Source organism: Rhamphochromis sp. 'chilingali' (assembly GCF_963969265.1).
Source record: "Rhamphochromis sp. 'chilingali' genome assembly, chromosome: 4".
Lineage (NCBI taxonomy): Eukaryota > Metazoa > Chordata > Actinopteri > Cichliformes > Cichlidae > Rhamphochromis > Rhamphochromis sp. 'chilingali'.
The window spans coordinates 36,591,778-36,612,569 of record NC_137948.1 but is presented as its reverse complement, the minus strand read 5'-3'; the positions used below and the strand labels follow the sequence as shown (position 1 = coordinate 36,612,569).

The window sequence follows — 20,792 nt, the reverse complement described above, 5'->3', positions numbered from 1 at the left end:
GGGTGTGGGTGGTTTTTGGACTATGCTTAGTCCACATGAAGCAAAGCAAAACAGTAGAAGCTGAAAGGAGTAAACCGCTTGAAAGAGTGATTCAGAAGAGGCTCCTACATGTGCAAAATGAGTCTCTCGGGCACAGCAGGGAACATGACTGAAACGGGAAAGTGTTGACAAGCAAAAAATAAGCTCGAGGCAAGCGTGAAGGCACAGAAGAAGGCAGCATTATTTAATGATATGAGCAGTTTACTTTTTGTTTATCTGCCTGTTCAGTAAATGAACAGGAACGGGTTCACCGTCACATTCAGGTGTAAGGTTCACTTCAGCATGATGAGGAGATACAGTCTGTGTTTGCATTACTAGTTGCTGAAGCTTAACAGTAACCAGCACTAACACACATTTGCACCAAAATTGAAATATGTTCTAAAAACACAACAACAAAAAAACAAAAACAAATTAAAAAAAGTTAGAGCTAAAGGCGTGGACTGAATGGCAAATTAGATTTAAGAAAACAGGTCATAACCCAACATGAGTTATCTGTCAGGAGCTTCGAGACCACATCTTGAGGTTAATTTGTGAAGCGGACAGCATCGCGGGGGGTACACAGTAGGAATAGCCTACAGGGAAAAGGCTGACATGTACAAGGCAAAGGGGGATGTGGAGGCTGGCTTTAGTTGATAATTAACAAATCAGTTATGTCCCAGTAAAGCCAGCCTAAAGCAGACAGTGAAAGCATGACAGACAGTGTAAGGAGGCTGTCGGTGTATTACAGTATTACTTACCAAGTTCTAATTTCAATTCACATTTAAAAAATGCCCAAGTGCATATTCACTGGGTATTGTATGGAAAGATAAGAGGGCTTTACGGTGGGACAATGCTGGCTGTAGGTTCTACAGTATATGTTAAACAAGAAAAGGCCTTCATGAGAACCAGTGAGGCCACTCAAAAAAAGCACCCTAATGAGAAAAGTAAATTGATGGAGAATGTAAACGATTTTCTTCCTCAATACATGAATAGAGACCAGAATAATCTGTGCAGTGGATTTTCAAATTAGTGAATTTACACAACAGAATGTGAGATAATATCATGACTGCTGAATGATGAATGCATGTATGTGACTTGCAGTGTAAATTGCTATAAACAGTAGAATTGGGCCTTCACCAACATAACCTGGACTTGAAGATGGAACGCTTCAGTTTTGGTTTGTGACAAACTGACTGACAAACTGAAGGTGATCGAAACACCAACTTTTGTTTTTCTAAAATTCAGTTCAATTTTATTTATACAGCATCAAATCACAACAACAGTTCTCTCCAGGCACTTTACTGTAAGGTAAAGACAGTAATACAGACAAATCAGAGAAAAGCCCAACAACTGGCAACCATGGGAAGGAAAAACTCCCTTCTAACAGGAAGAAATCGCCAGCAGAACCAGACTTGGCTGAAAGAGCTGAAAAAGTATTAATCAATTTCCAAAGAAACTGATTCACTCTTCAGCCATTTTTCATGTTGTGTTTGGTGGCTCAGGTGCAGGGGAGGGGTGGAGCAGCAGGTTAAGGGTGTGGTTTCAGGGGAGGCTGAAAACACTAATCGTGCAGCCGCTGGGGCCAGAGAGGAGGAGAGACCATAGCAGGAGCAGTGAGAGGAAGGCGCTGCCACGCAATGAGGAGCCGAAAAGCTGCTGACGGTAACGCAACAGCACTGAAAGGCACACTGTAAATAAACCTTTGCAGTCACATTGCTGAGCGTGGGTCATTCCTGCTACAAATGTGTATAAGCATTAAGCGTAATCAACAAATGAAAATACAAATGTCCTAAATTCAGACTGCCGTAAAACACTAAAATATTCTAAAACTGTAAACAGAAGAACAGTAGAACAATACACCCACCACCAGTGTCTGTTTCCTATTTCACAATGTTTATTTTATATTCTTCCACTGAATGTTTGACCCCAACAGCAGGTATATTATCACTTGCATGCTGCATTTTTTAATTCTTTTCTTGCTGACATAAACACAAACATTGCTGAAAACAAACTTGAATGGATATCCAAATTCTTCTTCGTGGCATTACAGTGATGTTGTCCGAAGGAGGCCACACCGACTGGCATGGCGAGATGAGCCAGGTTTTCAGCTAACGGCTGTTTGGGGATCACCTTGTTGATGTAAAACGTGCTGTATTCGGCAATTTCTGTCAATTCGACTAAAGAAATGAGATAAATTATGTTTTTGTGACAGGCTGCTGGTAAAAGTGTCCAAAAGATAAGACACAGTGTGTAGATACAGCACTGGTTCATTCCCTAAGATGGGAAAATGTTTTTTGATCCTTTTTTGTCAGCAGAGTAATATTTGTAACCAAATTCATCACAAAACTTTACGGTTGTGTAATAGAAGCCAAAAATCGATTACGCTGTGTAGACGCTGTCCAACCTTTCACCCTGAGCAATTTCTCCCATCCATCCACGGCCGCTTCTCCAGCTCAGGGTCACGGTGGGGCTGGAGCCTGTCAGGTAAAGGTAACAGGCAAGGTACATTCTGGACGGAGCACCTCTGAGCATACAAAGTATAAAATATAATTCTGAATTTCACCAAAGAGTCCTCCTAAACTTGTTCTTGAAGACATTATTTTAAATTATTTATTATTAAAACACGTTTTGTTAAATAACATCTTTATTTAAAAGGATTTAGAACACAAACTGGCACCACTTAATTTAAACGGCATGTACAACTTGCGTCTCACATACAGATTTTTGGACAGTGACACCTCTCCCACCGTTCGGCCTCCACACGCCACTGCAACAGTTAAGATGGAAACAACACGAAGGCTCTCACTTTAACTTTAAAGGTTGAAATGTGACTGAACAATTCACTCATGGGCTATCGTTTTCATAAATGAAGCCTGTCGAAGATCTGGAGATGATTTTAAGTATGGCGTTTAATGTAGATGGCACAACATGTGGTCGAAAAGAACAAAGTGAATCTATTGTAGGAACATCTGCCTGGATGATCGCAGACCTTTACAACCTTTTTTAGTTTGGTGGTCCAGTTTTAATTGTTACTAAGGTCATTCTCTTTTTTACAAAGATAACTTTGACTGAACGCATAACCTGTTTAAAGGTGAAAAGGTACAATATCGTGGAGTGTCTAAGTCAATCACCTGAATCAGCTATGAAGGCAGAAAGACCTATGAAGACAGCTGCAGTCATGGTGTTGAAACAAAGCGTAACCACAATGGTTTGCTCTACTATTGCAGCTTGTTTTCAAAAGATGTAAAAGTGAGAAAAAAAATGTGTCACTGTCCAAAAATGTAACAAACTGTACACACAAACAGTCTCTTCAGATAAACATCCATGCACTGTTGGTAAGATCTAAAGGGGGAGAAAGGTAGTAATGCTCTTAGTTCATTGTGCTTATGAGACGTATAAAGCTGGTAGCTCAAGGACTGTCAGACCAGACTGATCAACATTAAGTTAATACTAATGTGAGGGGAGATCTATGCCCCCCAAAGAAGAAACAGAGGGCTGCAAAACTGTGACAACTGCCAACACGGTCACCTTCCCAATATAAAGACAACTCGAGAAACCACTTTAATAAAAACCAGTGGAAAACATCTGTGGCAAAAAGGGTGTAGTCTACTGTTGCTTACTTTAGCTTGATGTCATTAGGGGTATACGTCAGGTTAAGGCAGGATGCAACATGACTTGCACACGTGTACCATAATCTGGTGATTGTCCACGTTTGTTTGTGAAGCTTTGCACCTGATTTGGACTTCACATGAAAATTCTCAATTATATGAAGAACAAACACAAAATGTGCAGCAAAACCTCAGTTACTGAAACATGTTCTGTGTTGGCTTTGACATCATTAGAGTTTGTTTTTTTTAATTAAATTAGTAAAATACCTGATGGATGTTTTTGTGCACAAGACTTTATCAGCTTTTGGATTTTTCATTTAATATACTGGATCAAAGTGGAACTGTGCAAAGGTCCTCTGCCTGCTTTGCTTGTTCAAAAAGCACTTGTAGTACATTACACCATGACAAACGCCACTTTGCTACTCAACACTCCAACGTTAAAAAAGGATGATTCAGAAATTTTCTCTTTTGGCTTCATGAAAAACTAGAAAAACCGAAACACGGACTCTTAGAAAAAGTCGATGAAGATTTCCTTCTATAACATGTTTAAACATCGGCTACATGAGCACTTTGTGTACAAGCCGATGTTTCATTATAAGTGATGCATTCATAACTAGTCTCAGGGTAACACAACCACAGAGTTTACATCCATCAGTAGGTTTCCAGAGAACAGTTTGTAGCCAAACCCCAAAACCAGTGGTCAGCTTAAACTAACACAGCAGCAGCTTCAGCCGACCGCTTGCTATCAAATCCCTTTCAGCTCAATGGATCCCAAATGCACATTTATACTGCTGGCTTCAGTAAGCAGGAGCTTAAAAACAATTTTCAACTACTGAACACAATCCTCCTTCACTGACCAATGTTAGCAGACTCCAAGTCTGGTGCCTTCAGAAAGTCCCATTAATGACAGAACACAAGGAAATGTAGAATAAGGAAAAAGAAGGCTGACTGAGGGGGGGAAACAAAAAACATTAGAGGCAGGAGAGAGCAGAGAGAGTGACTGATCCATCTGCTAGAAGCTGGGAAAAAACAAATGAGATAACCACCTCCTGGAAAAACAAATTTAAAAAAGAACTATCACCTTCATCAGCCAACAAGAAAAATATATATCATTTTTGATAAATATGTCACTCTCTTGATTCAGACTGTTCACTAATTATTTATTTGTTTTTATATGAAGAAACATGGCCAGTCTTTGCACACCTGCAAGAGGCCCACACAGTCACTCTCCCTCCTCTTTGTGAAGAGATGATGATGATGACGATGATGATGACAGGCTGTGAAGAAACCCATGTTTGTGCTTTTAGGCTGTGCCCGCTGCTCCTGTGGGCACTGCTGTATTCGTGGCATTCACACCTTTCCCTCGATGTCTCTGACCACCTCTCCTGCGTCCCCCGCCTCCTGACTTGAGCTGTGGATGGAATGGACAGACAGCACTGTGAGCCAGCTGTTAGGTGAAATCAGGTTTGAAATAAAGCACAGGCGGCAGGTAAAGCTTGTTGATCCAAAACAGTTAAGATAAGAGCAACAGGAACTCCTTTAAAAAGGTTAAGAGGGTAAAAACGAGTTTAGAGGTTCTCTGAGGGGAACAAACAAAAAGGAAAGTGAACAGTTCAGACTTTAGCCCAGGATATTTTAGTGGATGGGGTAAACACCTTACAAACACAGGCCCTTTTCCCCTTTTTTTGTTTAATTTAACACAAGTGTAATTACTTTGTTTTAAACGGGGTCACAGGAAACCCTGTAACTGCACAAATGTTCTGTCTGACAAAATAAAATTTTAGTAACATTTTAGTAACAAGTAACATTTAAAAAGCTAACAGAGACAAGTCATGTTTTTCTAATTGGTACGTTCACCAGGGAGAATATAGAATGGGTGTAGTTAAAAATAGAAGAACAATTAGGGAAAAAGCTCATTTTCCTTCCTCTAGCACCTCCACAGCTTTTAATCCCACTTGGGTCCAGTTCAGTAAGCAAACACTTGTACTTGCAGTACAGCAGCTTCCTGGTGTGACTGAGAAAAGTTTGTGAATATAAAGCAGAACTGCACTAAAGCAGAGTATGCATGCAAAAAAAAAAACATCTGCTTAGAACCTGGGGAGGGTTAGGGAACAGAACAACCACACCTAAGGAGACGCCATCATCACTCCCACAGTCTGCAGGAACTTTACCTTGTTTTCTTTGTTGCCATCATGACACAGAGCCTCCTCCTCTGCCACTGTCTGACGCAGCATGCCAAGACAGGGAGGGAGGAGAGAGAGAGATAACAGCGAGAGAGTAAAGTGTTAGAACTGAAGGATCGGGAATGCAGAGCGAAAACAGCAGTGAGGACGGGTGAGGATCAGAGGGCAGAGGAGGGGGTGAGTGGAGGTACATGTGGCTGACGATGAAGGCAGGATGATGGACAGGGTAGGAGAGCAAGTTGGCAATAAAATGATTGAAAGTCAAAGTACAATAATGGAACAATAATGTGAAAGTTGTAGACATTAAGTAGCAGATTTAAGCACTTTGAAGAGCAGAGAGAAGATGTCTTCCAACACAAAGTTGACTGTAATAGAAAATCTAATGTCTGTGGTGACATTACCACACTAATGCACTAGTAGTGATAACTTTTGTGTCAACCAACAGTAATTGGTTGGCAAGAACTGAAGGGTGAAATACTACAGCCACAGAGAGGGAGTCAGTGACAGTCACTGTGACCAACAGGAAGCCTGTGGCTAAAAAATTCAAGAAAGCACCCAAAACAGAATTTCTGCAGCTCCAGATAAAACAAAACCTGAGTGTTCAGAGGGTGAATTACAGGATAGACCACAAGGACAAATGTCATAAGTGCATACAGACAGTGTTAGTGCCCGGAAGGGAAAACAAAAGTTCAGCACTGGAAAATTAACTGTTGGACACATAAAACAACCCGATGAAATTTGTCACTTCTTATGTTTTCTGTAAAATATGCACTCATGAGGATTCCCCGAGCACTGTTTCACTCACCGGTAGCTGCGCTGTGGTAGGACTGGGTGGCCGTGCTGCTGATCCACTGTCCTCATTAGCGGTTGTGCCCTCTTTAGAACTCTTTTTGCTGGCTTGAGATTTGGACTGCTGGGCCTTAGCTGCCTGGGTGTTCACTGAGTGGAGAAGCTGAAATTGCAAACACAACCTTGTGTTTGTTACACCAGTGTTCACATAACATTAATTATAGGATAATTAAAGAGTTTACACTGAACCAGAAAGGTAAGCACAAGCCCCAGTACCTTTGTAATGGTGCCTACAGCTTTGGTACGTCCTTCCCTGAACACCAGCTTCTGGTCACAGTGCAGGTATTCGGGGGTCTTGATGAAGCGAAAATGGACCGTGGCTTTGTCCCCAGTCCTCAGACAGTCTTTGTTCATTGACAGGATTGTGGCTGTCTGCCTAATGCTGCCACAGTGGACTAATGATACAGAGGGAGAGTGGCACAGTTACCGATTGGCCAGACAGTATTTTTCTTTTAGAAAAGGGAGTCAAAGACACACAGATGCCCATCGGTGCTATTTAAACTTGTGAGTGTCTGTATTTACTAACCCATGGCCTGGTATCTCGGGGATATCGTGGTCGGATGGTGAAGCACCAAAATCTCTGCTTCAAATTCCCAGGTGGCCTGTGGCATCAGCTTGGGAGAAACCATCACCATTCCTTTCCTTATGGATGATCGTTTGATCTGAGAAGACAGGAGGGGAAAAAGCAGCAGGAACAAAGGAAAAAGAAATGAAGCTGGGGGATTGGTTAAGACAAAACTGAATTAGAGCCAGAACACTACCTGCTTTCACTCTTTGGGATTTGCATGTATTACAAAACTGATTCTAAAGTTAGGAAACTAATTCATATGCATATAACGTCTCAAAGTTTCTGAATAATTATCCTCCTCAGAAGTTTTCAAAACTTCTTGCCAAGTCATCTTTGAGCTATTTTTATGCTGTCTTTTGGACTGATATGTAAAAATAATTCAAATATGTCATGATGGCTGTATTTCAACTAAATTATTTCCACACAGACCTTTTTGAGGGCGAAGGATGCGGTCTGTCCACCGCGAACCTCTCTGACAGGCATCCTCTTGCGGTGGATGGATTTAACTGCGATGGGGATGAAAGTGCCGAGGGGGTCTGGACCTAAGAGGAGCGTGTCGTTGAGTCGTATCAATCCACGTAACGTAGTGCCTGAAACTACTGTGCCCACACCCTGTGAAAGAGAAATGATACTTTTGGACTTTTCTGTTAGATAGGACTGTGTGAAGTATTGGAGGTTGGGGCAGCTAATGTGGAGTGCAGTATACTCAGAGACGTGCTGCTTTGTTACAAACATGTCTGTCATATGAATCTGAAATCTATGTATTGCAAATGTTCTCTAGAAAGCACAGAAGAACAGAGAACATTATTTACTATCAAACCTTCACCTTTCTGTGTATTTATCAAATTGACTGTTACTGTGCCTCACTGAAAACTGAAATAGGAGATGACCACAAGTAATTAACAACATTCACCGCAGAAGTCTAAATTATGCATTAAAAGAAAAAAAAAAACTCAATCTAATTACTTCCTATGAGCAAACGCTTGGCAACAGTGGGAAGGAAGAACTCCATTTTAACAGAAGTGACCTTTGGCAGAACTAGGCTCAGGGAAGAGCAGCCTTCTGACTGGGGAGTTGATGGGAAAGAGAAGAAAGTTAAAAAAAAAAAAAAAAAAAAAAAGAGTGTACAGAGAAGAAACACATCAGGGCTGAAAAGGTGGGACTGAGGAATAAAATGCAAATAAAAGCTTGATCAGAAAGAAACTAAACAGGGCGATGCAGGGCGTGGTTCTTAACACTGGGGCTGAGGACTCATACAAACATGCAGGAACTACAGGAAGAAACCCAACTCCTTTTGCTCCCAGCTTTTGGCCCTTCTACACGCCTCAACGATACACTCATTCTGATAAGATCTCCCACTGGCACTCAGAAAATATAAGACAAGCAACTCTCACAGCCACATCATGCTCAAAATAAGACCACCATTAAATCACCATTAACAACAACTTTGTCCACACCTTTCAGTTTCAAATTTGTTATTGCATATTTGAGTTTTTAACCCTAAAAAAAGGCACTATACTGACACAGATCATTAATAAATCTACCTCTATCTACAATGTCTTTGATCTAGTTGCCCTTGCTAGCATACTTTTTCATGCACTGAAACACTAATTGTAAAGAAATGAACATCCATGGCTGTATAACTGAGTGTGTGCTCTATTTCTTACAGGTACGGAGTATGTGTCGTCTATTTGGAACTCTGCAGGCTCATCATTGCTAAAGGTGGTCCGAGAGGAAAGGAGGTTCAAGAACATCTTCAGCAAGTCCATGTTCTCCCCCGTCACATTTGAGATCTGGAATATTGGACACATCCTGGAGAGAAGGAGAGAGAAAAAAAGAGAGATGATGAAAAAAAAAATCTATTCTGTTTAACCGACTGGGCTGGATGGCAGATTCTTTAAAGGGACTGATAAACCAGCACATGAATATTTACACATCAAATCTTAGGAAAAAATTAAAGAGGCAAGGGAAAGCTGTTTAACAGCATACCCACTTGACTTATAAACCTAAAATAAAAATGCACCACCCAGGCGTGGCTACACACAAACACCAGAGGCCGATCAAAAAACAGAAACCAGTGTGCTGATTGGTTCGATTTGAAAACAGAATCAAGATGACCCATGTGAAAAAAGCTATGCGTTAAAGCACTGAGATCATATGAGGACTCATCCAGCAATTTCCCCACAGACAAAATGTATACGCTTTTATTTTTGGCAGGAAACCGTATGATTAAGTAAAATTAAGGGTCAAGCTGATGTAGTCGGATTTATTTGGCATACTGGAGAGTGCGCATATGATATCCTGTTCTCCGTAAGTGTTTTTTTACTTACTTTCACTAAACGTCTTTGGCATTTTATTCATAAATCCTAATTCTGCAGGAACATTTTAAAGATCAAACATTATTTCTAACTGTGTGAGTATGCTGTCAATCAACTGTCACCCATTCTGTTATTATTTCTCAGCAGAGTCACGCCCATCGTCCCACCTGTTCTCTGGTCTTACCTCTCAGAGCTGAAGTTAGAGGCTGTGACAATGACATCATCCTTGTTCTGCACCAACACTGGGATTTTCCTGCAGCCTGGTGACTTTAATAACCTCTGTAATAATTTTAGTGTCTCTGCAGACAAACACAAGCAAACCTGAGTTTCTTAAACCTAAAAACAACACTCATGACAAAATCTGAACAAAACAACCTGAGAGTGAAAATAAATGACATATTTAAAGAGATGGAAACTGAAAGTAGTAAGCTTTAAACGGAAAAAAAGACTGCTTTTAATTTACTTTTGCTTTAAAAGCATATTTATTCATGTTTTATTATTTCTTAATTATTATCACTTCCTTTATGTGCTCTTCCAGTAGTTTGTTGTTTTTGTAAACTTCTCTCTCAGTTTGCTTCACTTTAAAAGCGTTCTAGCGATTTACTTTATATTATTCATTTTCTTCCCAAAGAGGCTTTTTTTGAGTTAGAGCCCAGTTTCCTACCTTAACATAATTAAAGCAGAGCCATGAAGCGTGAAAGTATTTACTGCTTTTAACAACACAATGGTGGTCTTTGGTATGGCTGTGTTTCTGTAAACATTGCTGTGGGAATGGAGATTATGCTGAATTTGCAAAACCTCTCACACTGAGCATGAAGTTAAGAAACTGGGACCTAAAGATGTAGAACAGAGCAGTTATACAGCTGTGCTGGAGATAGTGGATTTACCTTGCAGGATGTTAGCTGGGCACATGTCTATCTTGGTAACCACAACAAACACAGGTACGTTTAGGGCCAGCGCTAGACCCAGGTGCTCTTTGGTCATGCCAACAATGCCAGCATTGCTGCCAACCTACATGGAGAGACAAGAAACACAGAGATGAGTGGTTAAATATGTGAGGGCAGAAACAGGAACAAAAAAGTAACAAAGGATTTGCCAGGAAATAGTTAAATATAAACTTTCAATCTCTCTCACCATGAGCATGCAGAAATCAGGCAGGTGTCCCGTCATGCCAAAGACTGTGGTCTTCAGGTACTTCTCGTGCCCAGCTAAGTCAATAAAGGTGATGACTTTGGAGGATTTCTCACAGATTTTGGTCCAGTCTAAACCCCCGCCATGGCTGTCTGGCTTGTTTACCACCTAAAGAAGCGAGTAGACAGAAAAGAAAACCTACTTATAATGGACGTGAGAAAAAACGGTAGGATGAAACTTTGAAAGAAAGCTTAAAAATGTTCCTGCAGGAAAAATACATGCTGTTAATTAAATGTGATCAAACTTTTCACAATTATAATTTCACATAAATCCATAAAGCTAACAAGAAAAATTACTATCTGAATAGTCTTTCACTGAGCAGTGTTTTTTTTTTATATTTGGTACTCAAAAACTTTTAAATAAATGCAAAAAATAAGGAAAGATCACTACAGAAATGCATTTCTCCAGTGATTTTGCCCATTCACAACTGACAGCAGCCCACCTGTCCTTCCTGATCAAAGCCCAGGATATCGTTGCCCACACTGCTGGTCCTCCCACTTTCCATCTCATGTTTGTGCCGGAAGAGCTTCTGGCGAGCGAAACCTCTGCCATTATCCAGCTCACCATGGGTTAACACTCCCAGCAGGGTGCTCTTTCCAGCGTCTACATTTCCAACAACAGCCACTCTAGAGAAAAGAGAACAGAAAAGAAAAAAAAGAGTGAATAACACAAGTTTCAGTACAGGGGAGTGTACAGGGAGTGCAGAATTATTAGGCAAGTTGTATTTCTGAGGAATAATTTTATTATTGAACAACAACCATGTTCTCAATGAACCCAAAAAACTCATTAATATCAAAGCTGAATGTTTTTGGAAGTAGTTTTTAGTTTGTTTTTAGTTTTAGCTATTTTAGGGGGATATCTGTGTGTGCAGGTGACTATTACTGTGCATAATTATTAGGCAACTTAACAAAAACAAATATATACCCATTTCAATTATTTATTTTTACCAGTGAAACCAATATAACATCTCCACATTCACAAATATACATTTCTGACATTCAAAAACAAAACAAAAACAAATCAGCCACCAATATAGCCACCTTTCTTTGCAAGGACACTCAAAAGCCTGCCATCCATGGATTCTGTCAGTGTTTTGATCTGTTCACCATCAACATTGCGTGCAGCAGCAACCACAGCCTCCCAGACACTGTTCAGAGAGGTGCACTGTTTTCCCTCCTTGTAAATCTCACATTTGATGATGGACCACAGGTTCTCAATGGGGTTCAGATCAGGTGAACAAGGAGGTCATGTCATTAGTTTTACTTCTTTTATACCCTTTCTTGCCAGCCACGCTATGGAGTACTTGGACACGTGTGATGGAGCATTGTCCTGCATGAAAATCATGTTTTTCTTGAAGGATGCAGACTTCTTCCTGCACCACTGCTTGAAGAAGGTGTCTTCCAGGAACTGGCAGTAGGACTGGGAGTTGAGCTTGACTCCATCCTCAACCCAAAAAGGCCCCACAAGCTCATCTTTGATGATACCAGCCCAAATCAGTACTCCACCTCCACCTTGCTGGCGTCTGAGTCGGACTGGAGCTCTCTGCCCTTTACCAATCCAGCCACGGGCCCATCCATCTGGCCCATCAAGACTCACTCTCATTTCATCAGTCCAGAAAACCTTAGAAAAACCAGTCTTGAGATATTTCTTGGCCCAGTCTTGACGTTTCAGCTTGTGTGTCTTGTTCAGTGGTGGTCGTCTTTCAGCCTTTCTTACCTTGGCCATGTCTCTGAGTATTGCACACCTTGTGCTTTTGGGCACTCCAGTGATGTTGCAGCTCTGAAATATGGCCAAACTGGTGGCAAGTGGCATCTTGGCAGCTGCACGCTTGACTTTTCTCAGTTCATGAGCAGTTATTTTGCGTCTTGGTTTTTCCCACACGCTTCTTGCTGTTGACTATTTTGAATGAAACGCTTGATTGTTCGATGATCACGCTTCAGAAGCTTTGCAATTTTGAGACTGCTGCATCCCTCTGCAAGATATCTCACTATTTTTGACTTTTCTGAGCCTGTCAAGTCCTTCTTTTGACCCATTTTGCCAAAGGAAAGGACGTTGCCTAATAATTATGCACACCTGATATAGGGTGTTGATGTCATTAGACCACACCCCTTCTCATTACATCACCTAATATGCTTAATTGGTAGTAGGCTTTCGAGCCTATACAGCTTGGAGTAAGACAACATGCATGAAGAGGATGATGTGGACAAAATACTCATTTGCCTAATAATTCTGCACTCCCTGTATGCAGAGCTGTTACTTCAGTCAGGACCCTTTACAGTGTTGGAGGCTAAAGGAGCTTAAAACAGTGAGCCCTATATGAGAGAGCCAGTCAGCTGACTGCCTGTCGTGCGGCTGACTTTGTGGACTCCCTCACCAACACTTTGGACAATTTTACAGCCAAGTCATTACAAATCTTTCTACCACCTCTAAACCCTCCCATTGAGTATATGAAGGTTCTCAATCTTCATTTCTAAAAATAAAACTGATGGAGACTGCTGGGTATTTTATTGAGACTAAAAAGAAATCCAGCTTAAGACCTACATCTATATTTTATTTCTTTTTCACTAATGGTGTTGTCCATTTCTGTTCTTGTGCGTTTGATTATAACAAGTTGGAAGTAAACAAGTATCCTCGGCTCAACATGCAAAATAAATAAAGGGAAAATTATGTCAAATGCAGGATGAGATCATTTTCAACCTTCTAAATTCAATCGAACATGAATGAAACTCAAATGACGCACAATAAGAAAAGACATGCCAAAAGTAAATAAACACTCCCAGCAGCAACATCAGGTACAAAAGGGCCTGTGCTATAATAAATCATCACCTGTCACAAACAGGCCAGCGTATTTGTTTTCTGGTTTATTGCTGCTCTATAAACAGGGACAAATGGAACCAAGCTATACAATATTGACACAGACATCAACAATACGAAGTACAGCATAAAACAGGTGCAGTGTGCAATTCATTTTCAAATTGGGTTAACTTGCATGAGCAAGGCTATAAAACACCATCACAGCATTCTCACAGCTGGGCCTTTGGTTCTTGGCTTTGTCTAATGCAACAGTACACAACTTTTCTATGAAGGTTCAGAAAGAAAGTGACTGCCATCAAAAAATGACTCCTCTTTCCTGCCTTGCTCTGAGACACAGACAAGTACATGATTCTGACACAAGGGTTATCTGTGCTAAGGCAGTGTGAAAGATAATGCACAAAGTAAGCCTCTGTGGACGCTGCCAAAGGAAAAACTCTGCTCACACAACTGCAAGATCACACATGGGAGCAGGTGGTTCGGCCAATATGACTAAGATTACTAGTGTGGATGAGATAGAGCCCAGCATGTCTGATGTGAAGCTGATCAGGTCTGCTGCAGTGACTGTCCAGTGTTGACTGTGAAACATTGGGCTGGTGGTGAGCTAATAATGGAGCTGGAGACTGCAGAAGGTTTAGAAGATTTGATCCATGCACCATTTTGGCTTTACATTTGGTTTCTGCACATTTACTAGGGTTTATAACGTATATATGCACATGAGCTGCAGACTTCAGCTATTACTCGTGTACTATTATTTTATTTACCAGCCGCTTTGATAACAGACCCATATCATCTATTACTTCTCCAGTGAGCCTCTTCCTGTGGATTAGGGCTGCTCGATTATGGCAAAAATGATAATCACGATTATTTTCACTGAAATTGAGATCGCGATTATTTGACGATATTTATTTAACCCTTTAAGACCTACTATAGAACCAAGTCCGCCAGAGCTTATATTATTTTTTTACATGTTGTAGTGCCATTTGTGGGAGCATTTAAAGTTGCTAAATAACTGTTATAGCCAATATTTTAATAATATGTATGCATTAAGTCCATAGTAACTACATTAATTGCAAAAAAGTGCAATAAACTACAAAAAAATTGAAAATCGTTTTTGTTTTGTTTTTTTACATATATTTCTACTTGGAGAAATTTAAGAGGTTTATCCTTCAAAACTTTAAATACAAAAAAGTTGCAAAAAATAGTTTACAACAACAGGAAATTTATTTTGAGTGTCTTCATAGTTTTATTTTGGAGATACACCAATTTTTATATACACTGCAGGTAAAACAAAAAAAACAATCCTATGATGCAAATTTGCAAAGAAAACAGCAGGTGCATCAAAATAAACTATTTCCAGCAGTGCAATTCGAGTTCTAAGCATCCCAGAAACTATTCAGAAAAGTCAAACATGACCAGTAGAGGTTTTTAAGGTCTACAAGTAAAAAACTACATTTCCGCGAAAATGACGTCACTTCCGGTTTCGGCCAGGAAATGGCGGACATGAGACAGTTCGCGCTGACATCTGTTTCACTGTGGGAAGTGTTATGAACAGCTGATCGGATCGGCAAAGCGTGTTTCTGGAATATTATGTTTTTGTTCCTGCAAGCGCTTTTTATGCAATTTTTGCAAAGCTATATGTGGAAGGAAACCGTGACCGAGGACAAGCTGATGGCATAAGTTGTAAGTACAACTCCTCCGGTTTCATATGCAAAACAAATTATTGCGCTAGCTTACATGGTTCAGATTCTACAGGGATTTAAAAGTAGTTACACAAAACGGAGCGTGCTGCTCTGACCGGATTTAAAGGGTTAACAATGACTTTAAAAAATAATATAAAATAGTGTGCAACACCACTGAAGTTTTTTTTTTTTTTTTACCTCTCTTTTCAACCAACGGCAGTCACTCTCCTCTCCAAATAACTTCTGCTTAGCTTTCCGAGCTTCCCTCGGGTCCTCTTAATCAGCGGTCTCCAACCTTTTTTGCGCCACGGACCGGTTTATGCCCGACAATATTTTCACGGACCGGCCTTTAAGGTGTCGCGGATAAATGAGGGAGGGGCTAATAATCGGCTCAGTCATTTTTAATGATCGTTGAAAGCCCAGATCGTAATCGTGATTAAAATTCGATTAATTGAGCAGCCCTACTGTGGATGAACTCTACTTCCTCTGTTTTGAGCTACAGGTTGTGCCAGTTGTTCTTACATTGCTCTGCCGTCTATGAGACAACAGGTTTCCACATTCTGAAGGTTCTGGTCACAGTGGAGTTGGAGCAGTCGGACAGGCTTTTTGGGGAAGCAGGTGAATGACAGAGGATCACCACAACAACATGGCCAGTGACTCAGCCAAGGGGACAGAGGTGTCAGGAAGATCAACAGCGAATGAACTTTTAAAATAAGAGCAGGGGGACTGTCTGTGTCATGAGTCCATGAGTAAATCAATAACGCATGGTGATTTTTTTTTCAGATTCATAAACATAACAATTCTTAAATGACTCACAAAATTACTGGTGAGACGGCCTAATGGAAGTTTACATGTGGCAAAGACTAAATATCTAAATACAGATTGAACTCCCAAGCTCAAAAAGCTTAGCTGGAAAGGATTTTACCAACATGTCCCTTGACCTGAATTCAACAGAGCACCTTAAAATATTTTAATGTGAAATGTAGATCAACAAAAGTCCTGCAGCAAAGAGCAGCTAAAAAAGTAATCAAAGAGAATTTCAAAAATTCAGCCCATAAGTGTGAGCCAGACTGTAAGCTTCCTTTGCTAAGAGGTTTCTGTAATTACAAAAAAAGAGACAAATATATATATATGTAATAAAAAAAAGAATAAAATCTAATTAAGGGTGAATTGAGTTTCGATGCATTTCATTCTTATAAATTTGAGTCTGGTGGCCAGTTTTGTCTTTTATTGCGTCTTATTCTGCTATTGTGAACATCTGGGAGAGAAGCTTTTTGCTGACTTGTCGGAAGCGCAAATTCTTATTTGATTCGTTCAAAACACTATTTTAAAAAAATGAAGCAATGTTAGACAGGTGCATTAGTTTGATTACATACTTCTTCCTGGTGGAAACAACTATCACAACAACAGGAACCTGTGCTTTAAATCTGCCTATAAATCTCTTCAGCAGTGCTGGCCAAAGAGCCATTTCTGTAGCTTTCTGAACCCAGTGATACATCAAAACTCATTTATGCAACAGAATATGTTTGAGTCATATTGTCATATAACCTGGCATTCAATAATAGCCAAACCCAACAGTCACACATTAACAAGTTAACAATGCAGGTACATTTTCTAATGATTCTTTTGCCTACACCCCAGAACCTCCCCTCATATTTTTTACCTGACTTCTAGGAAATCCTGCTCGCCCACGCGTCGACGGATGAGGTAGTCTCGAATCTTTCCTCCAGCGTCTGTCCTTTCTCTTAGCATGATTAAGTCAGCCTCAATCTGTTCACACAGCGACCGCACGGTGGCTACCGACGCCTCCATGTCCTTTTCATCCAGACCATAATCACCTCCATCTAAACGAAGCGTATGAGAAAGGAAGAAGTCACTCTCATGCAGGACAGTGAGGGACCAATTTAATGGATGTTTTTAGAAAAAGCAATTTCAGCAGTAATGTGAAGCCACACCCTTGGAAAATTGGCATCTTCACTGCTAACTGGGCAATACAGGAATGTTAGTAACATGTAATATGAGAGGGTGGTGACTGGGAGGACAAAGACCACACAGAAGAATGAAAGAGGGTAAAACAGGTGGTTTTTAAAAGAAAGATGGGAGTAGGTGTAAAGAGACGAGAACATTTAAATTACTGAGACCAGAGCAATTTTCAAAATGAACGAATCACCAGCAGTCAGCTTCAGACAACTTTTAAGAGAAGACTTTATTTTCTAAAGGCTGTATATATGCAGATTACTCTAAATTTTCAAAGAAACCCACAGTATTCATCCACTTAACAGGTAAAGAAATGTATTAACCCATTGGTTGCTGCCAGTTGCTTTACAAGTAGAACTGGCACACATAAATTACAATAACAACAAAAAAGCTTATGATTGATTGACAAAAAGAAACACAGCCAGTTAAGGCTGCTTGATTATGGCAAAAATGATAATCACAATTATTTTCACTGAAATTGAGATCTCGATTATTTGACGATATTTATTTAACAATAACAATGTATTGAATAATGGCTTTAAAGATTGTCAAAAATAATATGAAATAGTGTGCAAATACTGATGACAGTGCAAATGTTTGCAATATAAAAAATAAATGAAAAATGTAAACATTAATATTTAGTGAACTTCAAAATACTGCATAATATTAATGCATGCTTAGGCTGCTGCCCCCGCGACCCGGCCTCGGATAAAGCAGATGAAGATGGATGGATGGATGGATTAATGCATACAAATAACCAAACATCAAGACAATCTGTGTAGCCACACAATGCACAATTGCATCAAACTGACATTAAGGTATGCCAACTAAAGTTGCTGCTCCTTCACTTTGTGTCACTTTGTGTCACTTTGTGAGCGGTCTTTAAATGATTGAATGAATTTGTAGTGTTTATTAACAAAGTTTACACACTATGTCTACTTGATCCACGTCTGACTCCGCGAATCCATAATGTTTCCACATCACTGAAGTTGTTTTCCCTCTCTTTTCAAGCAACGGCATTCTTTCTTCAGCAGTCATTATCCTCTCATCTCCAAATAACTTTTGCTTAGCTTTTCGAGGTTCCCTCGGGTCCAATTAATTGTTGTGACGCGTGTTTGAAATGCAGAGAGGTGCGCTCGATTTACCACACAGAGCAGCACAAGAGTAAAGCACGAGGGAGGTGCTAATAATCGGCTTGGTCATTTTTAATGATCGTTGAAAGCCCAGATCGTAATTTTGATTAAAATTCGATTAATTGAGCAGCCCTACAGCCAGTCACATTAGAAAGTCTGTTAGTTTTTGTCTGACTCGTCAGACAGCCTTTGGTGCTGATATTCTGTCTGTACCACTGCACTACTGACAGTGCCTGTGCTGACCGAGGATAAAGTGACATGCCCTTATGTGTGCTCTGGGTCAGACAGTTGCTTTAACAGTCAGAAAATAGCACAAAAAGGCCAGCTGCATTTGTGTGTAGAGCTTTAGAATGAACAGCAAACAAATGGGATTAGCTGTTTGGGAGGCCCAGAAGTGACGACACAGCTACAACACAACAGTGACTGAAAAATACCAATAAAACTACTTTTCCCTAACAATTACTATGGCTATGAAGCAATAGGTGTTATACCCCACAGCCACATGTTTGAATTTATGTTTTTGAATAATTAACTTTTATTTTAGAAGTCAGGCACTGACATAATATAGCTGTACAATTTTTTCCTTTGCTTTACAGATTTCAGCCTAGTCTAAAAACAATATGCCTGCTAAAAGTCTTTGGTGCCACCTACGGGATATCCTGAACATACACACACCAGATGACTGAAAACACAGCTTTCTTGCCTTAGATAATCTCAGACTTTTAGCCCTAAATAAATATTTCCTCTCATTCAATAACAAGATACAGTTTCCAACTGCTAATACATTATTTTATATTAAAAAAAAGACTTTTATTTAAAAAAAACACTTTCTTTCCTTTTTTCTTGTCTTTTGTGTGTGTGTGTGTGTGTGTGTGTGTGTGTGTGTGTGTGTGTGTGTGTGTGTGTGTGTGTGTTTTCTTGCCACATTATCCTATTTTAAAATTACTATACATTAATGAAGTTCACTGGAAGTTGCTAACTCTTACCTGAGCCCATCCCAACCACATAGATTGTCTCTCCGCAGCCCTCATCTATCCGCTCCCTCAAATGTCTCAGTAATGAATCATATTGCTCCCCTGTTGGACTCACAAGGACCAGCTGAAAGGTAGAGACAGTAAATGAGATAATAGCTGAACATTTGCAAAGGTCAGACAGGGCAAACACCATTAAACAAGTCTTCTGTGAGTGCACATACAGCAAGTCACTACCGCAACAAGTAGTCAGCATTTTATAAAAACAATTTTACACAATAAAGTTTTGTTGGTGTTTTGTTTTGGTTCAGTCTGACTATTTAGGATTCTCCATTCAACAATACAAAAAGAACTGCAAAGTTTGCATATACAGTAGTTAGGTTACATGTCTAGTATGCTGCCAGCTGGATACAGTTAGATATGGTGCAAAATACTGTACGTGTCACTTTCTCTGGGATGCACAGCGAGCATTAAATGCCCCGTGTACAACTTTTAAGCACCTGTAAAGTTATTATGGCATACTACGTGGCACTCATTCACACGGTGACAATATAGAAAACCAATGAACAATCTGCTCAGTCGGAATGTATTAAAACGTAACGACTCAACGCGCAATTAACAATGAGGCCCACCTTGCTACTTAAGTCTAAATGATCCGCGGACTCTTCATTTGTATCCTCGCCGTCTTCAAAGCCCTCTCCGCCGGACTGATCCTCGGCACACCCCCGGTCCGGTGCAAACATACAAGCAGGCACTATAGACTCTGCTGCTGGCGCTGTACCTGGGTGTAACGCTGGTTCTGTCGCCGTTAACGACGCCATTTCTAGAAAAAGTATGAAAATAGCAAATAAAACAACTAAATTATGTGTATGGCTTCAATGGCTAACATTTAGACATTAGCAATGATAGAAAGTTAGGCTGGTTAATAGAGCCAGCTAGTAAATGCTAACCAAACATCGAACATTTAACACTCTTAACAGGGGAAAACGAGGTTTTAATAAATCGACACAGCTGCGAGGTGACGACTAGATGTCCATACTTTTATACGTTTAAACTGTTGATGAAGATGAATTATATAATACATTCTCTCAAGAAACGAAGGCATACCAGAAGTTGCTAGCTAGCTGATAGGCTAACTTAGTTGTTTACTCTGGTTGGCTTCGTTAGCTTGGCACTGACTGTATGGCACGCCCATCAAAAAATAAACAAAAGGGATTGGCTACACTATAGGTAGCCCCGCCCACTGTTGGCGTACATGAACTTGTCGCCTTTAGTGACCTACTTAGACATGCATAGCCATCAACACACACGCTCTGACTATAACATAATATGCATAATAAATAAAAAGCGTATAATTTGTGTGTATTAAGAAAATGTTCTGATTTGTTAAATCAGTTATGCAGTCCTATAAACATGCATGGAAATCGATTATAAAAGGCAAAATATGCAGAGTATGGTCCAGAGTTGATTTCGTGTTGTAATT

At 40.1% G+C, this 20,792-nt stretch overlaps 1 protein-coding gene across 3 annotated transcripts; it reads right to left on the bottom strand.

Annotated features, from left to right (window-relative positions):
• Positions 1-2,644: 2,644 nt before the first annotated feature.
• On the bottom strand, positions 2,645-20,493 carry gtpbp1l (GTP binding protein 1, like). Of its 3 annotated transcripts, XM_080880288.1 has the most exons (15): positions 20,417-20,493; positions 19,942-20,132; positions 19,325-19,436; positions 16,892-17,072; positions 11,178-11,361; positions 10,679-10,843; positions 10,432-10,555; positions 9,729-9,843; positions 8,894-9,038; positions 7,656-7,838; positions 7,185-7,320; positions 6,875-7,053; positions 6,615-6,761; positions 5,798-5,848; positions 2,645-5,037 (listed from the first exon to the last, which is right to left on the bottom strand). In XM_080880288.1, exons 2-15 carry the CDS (start codon positions 20,128-20,130, stop codon positions 4,930-4,932), a joined length of 2,019 nt encoding a protein of 672 aa, XP_080736414.1. In that variant the 5' UTR covers positions 20,131-20,132; positions 20,417-20,493; the 3' UTR covers positions 2,645-4,929. The 3 variants fall into 3 exon arrangements, with proteins under 3 accessions (XP_080736414.1, XP_080736412.1, XP_080736413.1); XM_080880286.1 differs by lacking the exon at positions 5,798-5,848; XM_080880287.1 differs by lacking the exon at positions 5,798-5,848 and having other exon boundaries at positions 20,349-20,465.
• Positions 20,494-20,792: the final 299 nt, after the last annotated feature.

Bases quoted from the DNA above. Each gene is read 5' to 3' on its own strand.
- gtpbp1l (XM_080880288.1), bottom strand. From the start codon at position 20,130: ATGGCGTCGTTAACGGCGACAGAACCAGCGTTACACCCAGGTACAGCG. The intron at 17,073-19,324 runs GTAAGAGTTAGC...CGCTTCGTTTAG, and splicing joins TGTGGTTGGGATGGGCTCAG to ATGGAGGTGATTATGGTCTG. The intron at 5,038-5,797 runs GTAAAGTTCCTG...TTCCATCCACAG, and splicing joins ATGGCAACAAAGAAAACAAG to CTCAAGTCAGGAGGCGGGGG.